This window comes from Dreissena polymorpha, chromosome 10 (genome assembly GCF_020536995.1).
Source record: "Dreissena polymorpha isolate Duluth1 chromosome 10, UMN_Dpol_1.0, whole genome shotgun sequence".
Lineage (NCBI taxonomy): Eukaryota > Metazoa > Mollusca > Bivalvia > Myida > Dreissenidae > Dreissena > Dreissena polymorpha.
Window position 1 is genome coordinate 66891356 of NC_068364.1, and position 14347 is coordinate 66905702.

At 38.7% G+C, this 14347-nt stretch overlaps 1 protein-coding gene across 1 annotated transcript in view; it reads right to left on the reverse strand.

Annotated features, from left to right (window-relative positions):
• Positions 1-2036: 2036 nt before the first annotated feature.
• Positions 2037-14347, reverse strand: part of LOC127847881 (probable G-protein coupled receptor 158) — a 44512-nt gene continuing 32201 nt past the window's right edge. Inside the window, exons 5-11 of the mRNA XM_052380103.1 lie at positions 12665-12774; positions 11923-12058; positions 10760-10859; positions 9388-9526; positions 5378-5483; positions 3502-3681; positions 2037-2935 (exon numbers count right to left, since the gene is read on the reverse strand). Of these exons, the coding sequence (XP_052236063.1) occupies positions 2618-2935; positions 3502-3681; positions 5378-5483; positions 9388-9526; positions 10760-10859; positions 11923-12058; positions 12665-12774 (1089 nt within the window). The 3' untranslated portion in view covers positions 2037-2617. The remainder of the gene's footprint in view (positions 2936-3501; positions 3682-5377; positions 5484-9387; positions 9527-10759; positions 10860-11922; positions 12059-12664; positions 12775-14347) is intronic.

Consider the following 14347-nt stretch of genomic DNA (forward strand, 5'->3'; position numbering starts at 1 on the left):
AGGATATATTTTATATTGTATGATTCCCTGTCTTGGCCACATCTTGTTTGTATATATGTTCTTGGCTAAAGGCATAATGCCGGATTGCCAATAAACTATTGATAATGTAATTGCACATATGTATGCCATTGTCTGACAGCTGCCTTTCTAGAATGAAAAATAATGGACGAATGACGTATAAATGAATTCATGTACAACTTAAGTGGTCGTACCAAGATAGTACTTGTAATACCAACCAATTTATAAAATATCAATTTAGATAGCCGCGCCAAACTTACTAGTATATGCTTTGTTTTGTAAATTGTAACTGCATAAGGGCTAGTGGGACTTGACCAAATCATCAATCTGAGGTATTAATCTCTATTATTCAAAATGTAAAACATGCAAAACTATTGTTATTTTGTTCGGTGTTTAATGGGATTAATCAGCATTTTAAAAACGTCGTCCATGCCTATCAACACAAGTTGTACATCCGTTACTTCAAAACATATGTACCGGTAATTGCCTAAATATGGCAAATATTTAAAATGTCAATATCCATTCATGTAAAATGTGCTTAAACTATCACGTATGCGATTAGAAAACCAAACAACAAAGTTTACATGGATATGAATAGATTCTAAAATATATATTACAGATTATGACTGTTTCCTTCTTGCAAGCATTCATACTATTACTATACAAAATGGTAGGGGAGGCAATTCCATAGCAGTATTTTTGGAACACAACTGCAAGCGGTTTCTAGAATAAAATCGCGATGGCTGTCCTCAAAGCCAAACCAGTGCAAATTTAACAATGATTTTTTTCAGAATTGGTATTATTTCAAGAAAGTTGTATGTAATTAAATAAAAAATACACAAAGAACATTAATGCAAAGTATTTGTACAAACGGCATTGACTTCTTGTATATAACAAAAACAATACAAATAAAATGCAAATGAGTGCGCACATAGAAACAAATCCGTTTAAACATCATTAAAGACCCAGCGTGTAGTTTCTGACAAGAACATATATATATATATATATATGGCTATCATAACACGTCCCATTGTGGGTATCACACTATGTCCCTTAGTGGCCGTGTTTTCAACGTTTTTTTTTTCTATTTTTTATTGTTGTACAGTGTCACCCTAAAAATACTGCTATCAAATATTTTTTTAATTCAGCAAGTGCTTTCGTTGTCGTTGGCAGAAAGTTTGTCTTGCAGCATTAAAGTGAATAAGTTCATGAACTTTGGCAGAACTACATTTCAGTGAATTAATCGACTTATAATGAAGCGGATCTAATAAGGTGTAATATAACGATTCCAATAAGGAGTAACATAAGAGGTCCACTGAGCTACCATTTTACTAAGACAGTTTAACATCGGGTCTAATCAAAGTAAACGATCGATTGATGTTAAATGAATTTGGTCTGATACTATAAAAACTCCGGGTATTATACCGTGTAACAGAACGGGTATTATACCGTGTAACTTACGGTTTAATACTGTCTTAAATATCGGGTTTATTTAGCTGTAACGGAAACGGTCTATTTACGTGTAATGCAACGGGTAACAAAACGGAAATTGTACAGTATAACATAAGGCGGCGTAAAACCAAGAAGCATAAAGGGTTAAATGACGTGTATTATAATTGGTCTAATGATGTTTAACATATCGGGTCTAGAACCGTGAATATTAAGGCGTATCAAAACTTGTTTCTAACGGGTCTAACGGGTGTTTTTTAGTGTAAACGTTACGCTTGAAAAGATTATTAAAGTACCGGGTCTTCGGACGTGTTAAGAAATGGGTCTAATGCTGTGTGCCATGTGGAAAAAAAGGCCTGATATTGTTTAATCTAACGAGTATGTACATTACGTATGCATACATATATATTCATTTACATTAATCAAACAGTGGTAGAGTTACATCACATTATAAATAGACGTAAATCTTGGTTAATTTATTATTAATTTATCGCAGTTTTGAATCTTAAGAAAACAAAATGAAATGGCTAATATTTTCTTTTAAGAAAATATGGACATAAAACAACGTACATGTTTATCAATTTATCTAAGTCTCACAAATGACCTACACAAATGTAAAAGACATTTTTATTTTGTGAAACGTGTAAGACACCTGCAACTTAAATATAAACCTCTCAGCAACATGTTTGATTCCACGCGCCCAAACAATACACTCCTCAGCATATGTATCAATTTCATGTGTCCAAACAATAGATACAATCCTTAGCACAATTAATTATTCCACGTGCCACTACAAAATTCGTAACTTCACATTTACTAGCGAGAGGAACAGATGAGAAATCTTGCAATTACATCGTCCGTAACATGTTGCTTTCTGTAGAAAGTTCACAACTGTGCAGTTCATCTTAATGAAGTAACGAAAGTCGTTTTAACAGAGATCATCGTTCTAAGAACGACAACTCAGGATGTGTTTTAAACACTTGCTGCCACGGCATTACTTCCCTTAAATGATAATGTATACATTTCACGAAACACAATATCATTGTCAACACATAAAGTACGACAAACGCATTTATAAAAATTATATAATTAAACACTTTAGCATGTTCATAATAAATTAGTTATTAAAGTTCAAGCACTACAATCAGTATCATTTATGAGAATGCGCCATTTTAAATGACACGGTTGGTTTAACTTCGTTTACATCGTCACATTTCGTGGCACTACTTTCGACGGGCATCGGAAGGCCTTCGGCAGAGTTCGTGCTCTCCTCGGGTGTTTTCGACATTTCGTGTTCGTGATCATGGTCATGGTGATGCTTGTGTTTGTGATGAAAAGCTGCTTGCAAAGAAAAACGTCTGTGTGTTTGTTTCCGGCCTCCGCGACGCTTTGAAATATGTGGGTTATCTCGCCTCATATTTCGCGTTTTGTAGACTTGTAATTGAGTATACAGACGCTTCAACTCGACCTGGAATGCACAAATACATGTTGTCACAACCAAACGATTGGATAAGTCGGCATGATTTCAATGTGTCTGTTACATTATTTAAACCAATAAAGTTGTAATAATATAAAGTATTAAACTATAAATTGTTAAATCTTAAATCATGAGAAAAAAATATGCTTAGTAATAAGCTAATACTACATATCGTTACTATAAATAGTAAGAAAATGACGTCGCGAGCGGTCGTTATTCGTATCTGGCGGGCCAATAAAAATTATCCACAACGTCCGAATTGCTGTCAGTTAAATTAACAGAGTTTAGCTTAAACAGTTGTGTTTCGTCATACATCATAAAATTCGTAATCAGTTGAATGGAAATAACAGTGCGGAAAGCTGATTCGGTCAATAGATTTAAGTGAAGGCACAATATAGTGTGATATGTAATATAAACAATAACACACTGCAGAGCTTTGTCGGTCGTCTATAATCGGCACTAGCCGCATAATGGCCCTCGGGCTGTTATGTCGGCAGCGGGCCGATTAAAGACGTCCGACCCAGCTCAGCCGTGTGGTATTGTCTCAAAATGATTACCCTTATATCTTCCGGATCCATATCCGCTAAACTGACGTCACCAACGTCGACGTCGCCGTTAGACGAGATGCCAACGTTTAATTTCATAGCTTCCGGTGCCATATTATCGGGGACGTCTGAAGTTGAGTAAGCTCTGTTCCGAATGTTTCTGTCGTCCAGAGGCCTATGGGCGTACCAAAGCTGCGGGAAAAAAACGTAAACATTATCTCTGGTGTTTGTTGTAAGTGTAACGTTTCCTTTAAGACTGATTTATTAACTCAGTGCTATCTCAGTATGAAGGATTTGTAAGATTTTTTTAAGTTAATCGTCAGGAAAGATAAAGCATGTTTACTTTGAGGAACGTGTAGATTTAACGCGATTTCTTGCGTTTTCGGTTGTCAATTATTATGCAAAACAATGAATTATGTGTTGTGATTAAAAATCTTCAAATGATTTATGTCACGAATCCTTAGTTTCATTACAACCACTTTCCCGTTCAGTTCAATGGCAGTCTCTCTCCCGTTCATGTGTATGACACAACCTCACTCGTTCAGTTCAATTGCACTCACTCTCTCGTTCAGTTCAATGGAACTCACTCTCTCGTTCAGTTCAATGACACTCACTCTCTCGTTCAGTTCAATGACACTCACTCTCTCGTTCAGTTCAATGGCACTCATTCTCTCGTTCAGTTCAATGACTCTCACTCTCTCGTTCAGATCAATGACACTCGCTCTCTCGTTCAGTTCAATGACACTCACTATCTCGTTCAGTTCAATGACACCCAATATCTCGTTCAGTTCAATGACTCTCACTCTCTCGTTCAGTTCAATGGCACTCACTCTCTCGTTCAGTTCAATGGCACTTACTCTCTCGTCAATTCAATGGAGCTCACTCTCTCGTTCAGTTCTATAGAACTCACTCTCTAGTTAAGTTCAATGGCACTCACTCTCTCGTTCAGTTCAATGTCACTCACACTCTCGTTCAGTTCAATGGCTCTCACTCTCTCGTTCAGTTCAATGGCATGCACTCTCTCGTTAAGTTCAATGGCACTCACTCTCTCGTACAGTTCAATGGCACTCACTCTCTCGTTCAGTCCAATGGCTCGCACTCTCTCATTCAGTCCAATGGCTCTCACGCTCTCGTTCAGTTCAATGGCACTCACTCTCTCGTTCAGTTCGATTGCACTCACTCTCTCGTTCAGTTCTATAGAACTCACTCTCTCGTTCAGTTTAATGGCACTCACTCTCTCGTTCACTTCAATGGCACTCACTCTCTCGTTAAGTTCAATGTCACCCACACTTCCGTTTATTTGTATGACACAACCTCTCCAGTTCAGTACAATTGATCTCTTGGTTGAGTTCAGTTTAATGACACTCACTCTCCCGTCCAATTAAATGAAACACACTACGTTTAGTTAAATTACTCCCGTTATCCCATTTGGTTAAAGTGTGCCCATTTCCCCATTTAGTTCAATGACAAGTTGTATACTCTACCATTTGGTTTAATCACTCTCCAGTTCAGTTTTATAAAACGCCCTCTTTTGTTCGATTTTATGTCATCCACTCTCGCATTCGGTTTCTTCGTTCCAATCGTCCGTTCGATTCTATGAAACCCAATCTAACTTTCAGTTTATATGACATCTACTGTCCTTTTCGGTATTCTCACCCAATTGATTGGTTTGGTTTTATTACATCCAGGGTGTCCAGGCTTTTAACAATGTCATCTCTCGTTCGCTTACACCCTGTATACCGTGCGAGCTTAAAAAATCGCATCCGGTTTGGCAGTTGGGTTTTATTACAACCAAATCATGTTCTATTTTTTAAGGACAACCACTTTCGTTGTTGTTTCTATGACACACTCTCAAATATTGCACATTACTCATTTCGACCAAGCTTACCTTTGGTCCGAACACCAGCACGAGTGTGGTACTGACCGTCACCTGGCACCGTAAAAAGTACATCAGAAACAGGTAGTCCGGATGTAACGTTAACCAGTATATATGCCTGCAAAAATATAACATAAACAGTATTGTATAAATGTTTGCATGTGTTACATCTAAATACGTATGTGTTCTAACAAACGGAAGATTGACATAAAATGGCTCGCATTGAAAGGGCAAATGACAAAATATTGATTCTTTATACGACTTGCCAAAACTCATGTATTGAAATATATATATATATATATATATATATATATATATATATATATATATATATATATATATATATATATATATATATATATATTACGATATATATTACGATAGATACCAATTCTGTCTGTAATCACTGCTAGAAAACAATCATTTCAACAAGAATGAGAGCCATGGGCCCTTAGGCTCTCACTTGAGACCAAAGAAACTAAACTATTATGTGAAAGGGCGAGCTGATTCATGAAGATAGGACTTCTAGAAAAGTTATTTCTAGAGAATTAGCATTTAATTTGTATGACCTAATGACCAAGTTTTTGAGTTCACATTGCTCAGATTTTATCTCAGCTGAGATTTCAGTAGGACAAATGTTCTGACGAAGTTTCAATAAATGTTGCTAATATAGCGTCAACAAGTTTATTACTGAAGCCATATACGGAAAACTGCCCCCCCCCCCCCCCCCCCCCAGCGGCAATGTTTTTCAACAAATCGGAACCATTTTCGAACTCGGTCAAGATAGCATTGGGATATATGTTCTTACCGCGTTTCATGAAGATAGGACAATACATGCGGCCTCTAGGGAACAAGAATGTTGACGACGGACGATGGACTAAAGGCGATCACCAAAAGCTCACAATGAGCATGTAGTGATTAGGTATACGTAACAATCCTATCAACGATTGTAAGCCAACTGATAGTACAACATAAATCGCATTTCAAGCATTATTAGCAAAGCCATTGTCAAACATCAAACGCATTTCAAGAGTTTCTAGCCAACGCACAGTACAACAAAACATCAGTGCAAGCGTTGCTTTGTACTTCTCATTTAAACATGTAAGACGTTTAAAGCATGCCTTAGTGACTCAACGTAAAAAAACAAAACGCCTTTTAAGTTAATGGATACATGTACTTCTATTAATTATCGTACAATTTACACGAACATCGACATATTAGGACAGTGAGGGTATTTCTAACATGTGTTAAAGAATCTTGCATGGTCTTACAAGTATTATGACATACGCGTTGAATGCTCGCGATATCGCAATTTAACATAAAGCGTGACTTACTAACTACAGTGAAACATAAGACTCCAGTCAAGCGTGGCTAACTACCTACAGTGAAACATAAGACTCCGTTCAAGCGTGGCAAACTACCTAAAGTGAAACATAAGACTCCGTTCAAGCGTGGCTAACTACCTACAGTGAAACATTGAAACATAAGACTCCGTTCAAGCGTGGCTTACTACCTACACTGAAACTTAAGACTCCGTTCAAGCGTGGCTAACTACCTACAGTGAAACATAAGACTCCGTTCAAGCGTGGCTAACTACCTACAGTGAAACATAAGACTCCGTTCAAGCGTGGCTAACTACCTACAGTGAAACATAAGACTCCGTTCAAGCGTGGCTTACTACCTACAGTGAAACATAAGACTCCGTTCAAGCTTGGCTAACTACCTACAGTGAAACATAAATCTCCGTTCGAGCGTACTACCTACAGTGAAACATAAGACTCCGCCCAAGCGTAGCTAACTACCTACAGTGAAACATAAGACTCCGTTCAAGCGTAGCTTACTACCTACAGTGAAACATAAGACTCCGTTCAATCGTGGCTTACTTCCTACAGTGGAACATAAGACTCCGTTCAAGCGTGACTTACTACCTACAGTGAAACATTTGACTCCGTTCAAGCGTGGCTAAATACCTACAGTGAAGCATAAGACTCCGTTCAAGCGTGGCTAACTACCTACAGTGAAACATAAGACTCCGTTCTAGCGTGGCTAACTACCTACAGTGAAACATAAGACTCCGTTCAAGCGTGGCTAACTACCTACGGTGAAACATAACACTGCGTTCAAGCGTGGCTAACTACCTACAGTGAAACATAAGACTCCGTTCAAGCGTGGCTTACTACCTACAGTGAAACATAAGACTCCGTTCAATCGTGTCTAACTACCTACAGTGAAACATAAGACTCCGTTCAAGCGTGGCTTAGTACCTACAGTGAAACATAACACTCCGTTCAAGCGTGGCTAACTACCTACAGTGAAACATAAGACTCCGTTCAAGCGTGGCTTACTACCTACAGTGAAACATAAGACTCCGTTCAAGCGTAGCTTACTACCTACAGTGAAACATAAGACTCCGGTTAAGCGTGGCTTACTACCTACAGTGAAACATAAGACTCCGTTCAAGCGTGGCTTACTACCTACAGTGAAACATAAGACTCCGTTCAAGCGTGGCTGACTACCTACAGTGAAACATAAGACTCCGTTTAAGTGTGGCTAACTACCTACAGTGAAACATAAGACTCCGTTCAAGCGTGGCTTACTACCTACAGCGAAACATAAGACTCCGTTCAAGCGTGGCTTACTACCTACAGTTAAACATTAGACTCCGTTCAAGCGTGGCTAACTACCTACAGTGAAACATAAGACTCCGTTCAAGCGTGGCTAACTACCTACAGTGAAACATAAGGCTCCGTTCAAGTGTGGCTAACTACCTACAGTGAAACATAAGACTCCGTTCAAGCGTGGCTAACTACCAACAGTGAAACATAAGACTCCGTTCAAGCGTGGCTTACTACCTACAGTGAAACATAAGACTCCATTCAAGCGTGGCTAACTACCTACAGTGAAACATAAGACTCCGTTCAAGCGTGGCTAACTACCTACAGTGAAACATAAGACTCCGTTCAAGCGTGACTAACTACCTACAGTGAAACATAAGACTCCGTTCAAGCTTGGCTAACTACCTACAGTGAAACATAAGACTCCGTCCAAGCGTGGCTTACTACCTACAGTGAAACATAAGACTCCGTTAAAGCGTGGCTAACTACCTACAGTGAAATATAAGACTCCGTTCAAGCGTGGCTAACTACCTACAGTGAAACATAAGACTCCGTTCAAGCGCGACTTACTACCTACAGTGAAACATAAGACTCCGTTCAAGCGTGGCTAACTACCTACAGTGAAACATAAGACTCCGTTCAAGCGCGGCTAACTACCTACAGTGAAACATAATGCGCCTTTTAGGCGTGGCTACCTAACTAACGTAAAACATAATGCGTCTTTCAAGCGTGGCTAACTACCGACCGTACAACATAAGGCGCCTTTCAAGCTTGGCTTACTACCTACCAATAACCTCCGTACAAAAAATTGCACAGACAAGTGGTGATTGACAACCCACCTTACATCATAATACGTCCATAAAAGCGCTACTTTGCTACTCAACGCAAAACATTAAACGCTCATACAAGCGCTGCTTGCTACTCATCGTTCAACATAAAACGCCAAGGATGCTGCAAACTCCTCGTACAACATAAAACGTCAAGGACGCTGCACACTCACCGTACAACATTAAACACCAACGATGCTTCAAACTCACTCTACAACATAAAACGCCCAGGATGCTGCAAATTCACTGTACAACATAAAACGCCAAATATGCTGCAAACTCGCCGTACAACATAAACAGCCAAGGATGATGCAAACTCACTGTACAACATAAACAGCCAAGGATGCTGCAAACTCTCCGTACAACATAGCACGCCAAAGAAGCTGCAAACTCATCGTACAACATAACACGCCAAGGGTGCTGCAAACTCATCGTACAACATAACACCCCAAGGGTACTGCAAACTCATCGTACAGCATTACACGTCAAGGGTGCTGCAAACTCATCGTACAACATAACACGCCAAGGGTGCTGCAAACTTATCGCACAACATAAAACGCCAAAGATGCTGCAAACTCACCGTACAACATAAAACGCCAAGGATGCTGCAAACTCGAGAAGGATGGTGAGCGAGATGTAGAAGCCCTCCCGAAACTCCGCTGGTGCCGCCCTTACTCGGTAGCACAGGTACAGGCCGAACAGCAGGAACAGGATTTCAGCTGGAATGAATGTTGTGAAACATAAAAAAACGTAGATATCTATGTTGCTGTGTACAGCATTATCATAGTGTCCGTAACGGCAAGTGTTGTACAATATTACCACAGTATCCATGTGTTGCGCCAAATTATCACAGGGTCCACACCGGCAATGATTATTTAGAAGTATATGAGTGTGCATGTGGATTTTGTGTCATTAAGCATTATGTAGATGGTGTGTGCTACATTTTTAAAGGGACCACGTCGGTAGTGTGTCATACTACATTACTAAAGTATTCATATAGGTATTTTGTTAACAACATTATCACTGAGTCAGTCTGTTGCTGTTCAAATAATTATTAGGCTGTGATAAATGATTATGCTGAGAACACAACCTTGACGCTCTGATTTTATTGTACAGTGCAACAGAGGCATGGACTATATAACAGTGTTATGTGGTGAAACAGTAGCATAGAGTCCATAACATTGTTGTGCTGTGCAACATTTAAACAGTGTTCATTCCTATGTTGTGTTGTACAACTTTAACATAGAGTCCATGCCTCTTATGTGTCGTGCAATGTTCAGTTTCGATGTCGTACAACATTCTCACCAGGGTTCATGCCGGTAATAGGTCATACATAATTATCGTATAGGTCATATCGGTGTAGTGTTGAACAATATTAAAATGAAATAAATTCCAGTGTTGTGTAGTTCAAAAGTATAACTTAATCCATGTTGAACAACATTATCATAAAGTTCGTGCAATGCTCTGCTTGATTTTTTTGCAATAAAGCACGATCTTCTATCATTTTAAACATAATCATGTTCGCATTATATTATTTTGCTCTTGACCCATACGTCTAACCCGTAATTAGTTTCTACACATAACTTTCAGTACAAATACAGCGCTTTCATCAGCGCGACATACCGACCCGTAGTAATATGGTAAATTTGAAATCATACAAAACATTAGTGAGTTAATGATCGGAAATGTTCGGTTCAGAGCATGTTGAAGGTCTACCGTTGATTGTGTTCACAGGAATCAGAACGCTCCATATATTTTCTAAAAATTTATACGATCAAAACAGAAATTTACACTACAAATTAGTAAGTTTTAACCTTTAGGGAAGGTGACAGCTTCGAAGAATTTAATGTCGTGCGCAGTGACGCGAATAAGTAGTTCACAGTCATGAGTAAATGTAACTCAATAGTGGGTGTAAATGTTGTGCAAGGTCGGCGTGACGCATGCGCACTTACCGAACTCCGTGGAGTAGTCCCACCATCCGGACCTGCATATCCGGTATCTGAGCCGGTCCTCTGTGAGGCCTATGTCTATCAGCGAGGCGCCCTCCTGTACCTGAAACACGAGGTGACTTTATTGCATGGCCGATCAATAAAAGGTTGCATAGGACCCCATGGGATTACGCGTATAAGCTACGTGTAGATTTAGTATCGGTACGCCCTATAATTAAACGTAAATACATTCAATCTCAACTCTTAGATTACACGTATATACAATAAATATTCACTCTATGATAATTCGTATTTACATGCAATGTACGCTTTAGGAGATCAATGATATATATTCAATATGCGGCCTGTTACATGGCGCACATGCAATATATACCCGCAACATGTCCGTTGGTGTATTTTTTATTATAAACCTAAACTTATACAATATTTAATATTTTCAAAATATAAAAGAAAATAATATAATATAATACTTATACAAAAATAAATTCTGGTAGGATTTTCTTGTGATGGCTGAGATTGTATGTGAGAGCATGAAGCGACAACTCTGCGTTGAGATTGAGCCGTGTAATTCAAGAAGGCCCTATGGTATTTAAACAGACTAGCCCCTGGGTCCCACCCATCAAACAGTCTATTGTTAAAGCGGTCGAGACCCGTGGGTTATCTAACATAAGAGTGCCCTATGATTTGTGTGTGACATGTCCCCGGTTCCAACCATTTACCTGGTCTATATTGACGGATATATAAGAGCGCCTTACGATGGTTCCTGTAACATGTCCCCGGTTCGCACCATTAACCTTGTCTATATTGACGGATATATAAGAGCGCCTTACGATGGTTCCTGTAACATGTTCCCAGAATCCTACCATTAACCTGGTCTATATTGACGGATATATAAGAGCGCCCTACGATGGTTCCTGTAACATGCCCCGCTCCCACCATTTACCTGTTCTATATTGGCGGATATATAAGAGCGCCCTACGATGGTTCCTGTTAGATGCCCCGCTCCCACCATTTACCTGGTCTATATTGACGGATATATAACAGCGCCCTACGATGGTTCCTGTAACATGCCCTTGGTTCTCACCATTTACCTGGTCTACATTGACGGATATATAAGAACGCCATACGATGGTTCCTGTAACATGCCCCCGGTTCCCACCATTTACCTGGTCTATATTGACGGAAGTCCAAGCAGCCATATAGCCGATGACGACGACGACGATACTGAGGAGGTATTTTAGGAGGTCCTTATCCCTGACATGAACACGGTGAGCCTTTCTCGACTGGAAATCGGCCAGCAGTCTGGAGACAGTGAATTTATACGTATGGCGCACTTTATGTATTATGGTATAACGTAGAAGTCTCCGTTTAGCTCAAACCTATATATTTTAGGCCATTGCTTTGAAAGACTCAGGCTTACAGAAAAGCTCTCGAGTCCGTTTCCAGTACTTGGTGTCTTTTGGGAAGAACGCTCCCCGAGTGGGGATCGAACATGTAACCTCCCGGTCGCTAGGCGGACACCTTATCCATTACGCCACGGCGAACTTTAGAAGTAAAAGTCTCCGTTTATGTTGATACATTAAAAGCATTATATTGGCAATAAAATTATGATGGACTTGGAGAAACAATAACACAATCATTTATTGTTAAGTATCCGATTATGTTGACACATTAGTATCATTTTATTGGCAATAACATTATATCTCAATTCCAGTTTACAATAACGCAATAATATATTGTTAAGTTTGTTTTAAACTAGCGCCACCTACTACTTTTCATAATATAATACTTCAACCAATAAAATAAAATCCTACAAAATATGTTAGGATTTTCTTGTGATAGCGGAGAATGTATGTGAGAGCAAGAAACGACAACTCTGGGTGGAGAAAGCATGTTTATATCAAATACCTGTATATTTTTAGAACGAGGGCTCCGTATAAAATGGCGAATCCCAATTCACGCAGCCACGGCACAATGAGGCATATAGTAGAAGACGGTTCAAAATATTGAACGACGACCTGAAACGATTTACACAGCCGCCGTAAAGGGACCTTTTAACAGATTTTTGGCATGTATTTAAGATTTACGCAGCCGTCGAAAAGGGACTTTTGCACAGATTTCGGCATACATTGAAGATTTACACAACCGCCGTAAACGGACCTTTTTACAGATTTTGGCATGTATTGAAGATTTACACAGCCGCCATAAAGGGACCTTTTCACAGATTTTGGCATGTATTGAAGACTTACACAGCCGCTGTAAAGTGACCTTTTCACAGATTTTGGCATATATTGAAGATTAACACAGCCGCCATAAAGGGACATTTTCACATATGTTGGCATGTATTGAAGTGTGTCATTATATGCTTAAAATTGATAAATTTAAGCATTGGACCTAAATAGCTCCAGTAATAAATACAAGAATACAATTAAAAAGAAAGAAAAAATAATAATCTCGAACCACGGACCCTTGGAGTAAAAGTCGAGCACTTAAACCTCTCAGTGCTCAAACAGTAAGTGTTGTATTTTATATTTTATATAGGCTTCCCTCGTTAAGTCACAAAATATAATGGTAAAAACAAAACTTTTCAAATTATTCAATCGTTTCGCATTTGTAATTGTCAGGATTTAAAATTATAGAAGATGCATTTAATTGATATTTTAAAGCATGGTAAATGGTATAACTGTTTCCTCACAAATATTATAACTAAAACGAAAATTGGCAAACCTGAAACAATTTTTTCTTCAATGTTGTTAATTTAACAAATCGTGAAAAGGTCCCTTTAATATAAATGACAATCCTTTAAAGAAACAGTACTACTCAGAATCAACGAAAATTTCATACAATATTTCGTAAATAAACTTAACCAATTAACAAGAGGGCTAAGATGGCCCTAGTTCGCTCACCTGCTTTCAACAGTGCTAAGTTGAAAATTCAGCACTCTTGCGCATATTAGATTTGTTCCCTTCTGTTTATTTTTGCAGTATGAGCATGTGATTAATTCTGATTGAGTACTGACCATTTTGCATGGGTGTTTTGCATGCAAACATTTGCAAGTAATGCTAACTCTACGTGTGTTTACAAGGTTTTTGTAAGATTTGGACTTCGTGACCAAGATTTTGACACCACATGACCCAGTGTCAAAATTTGCCTTATCATCAAGAAAAACATCCTGGTCAAGTATAATCATTATTTGACCAAAACTATGTCCACTAGTGTGTTTATAAGGTTTTTGTAAGATTAGACCCCATAACCTAGATTTTGTCCCCACATTACCAAACATCAAACTTGACCTAGATATTGTCCAGACAAACATCCTGGTCAAGTTTCATCATTATTGAACAAAAACTCTGGCGTTTGGAGTGTTTACAAGGTTTTTGTAAGATTTGACCTGGTGACCTATATTTTGACCCCTCATGACCAAACACCAAACTTTGCTTCCAAAAATAAATATTATTACCAAGATTCATAAAATATTAAACAAAATTGTGACCTCTAGAGTGTTTACAAGGATTTTGTTTCATATCATGAAAATTTTGACAATCTAAGGGCAATAATTCTGGCATTTATTATGCGATTTTGCTCATTTCA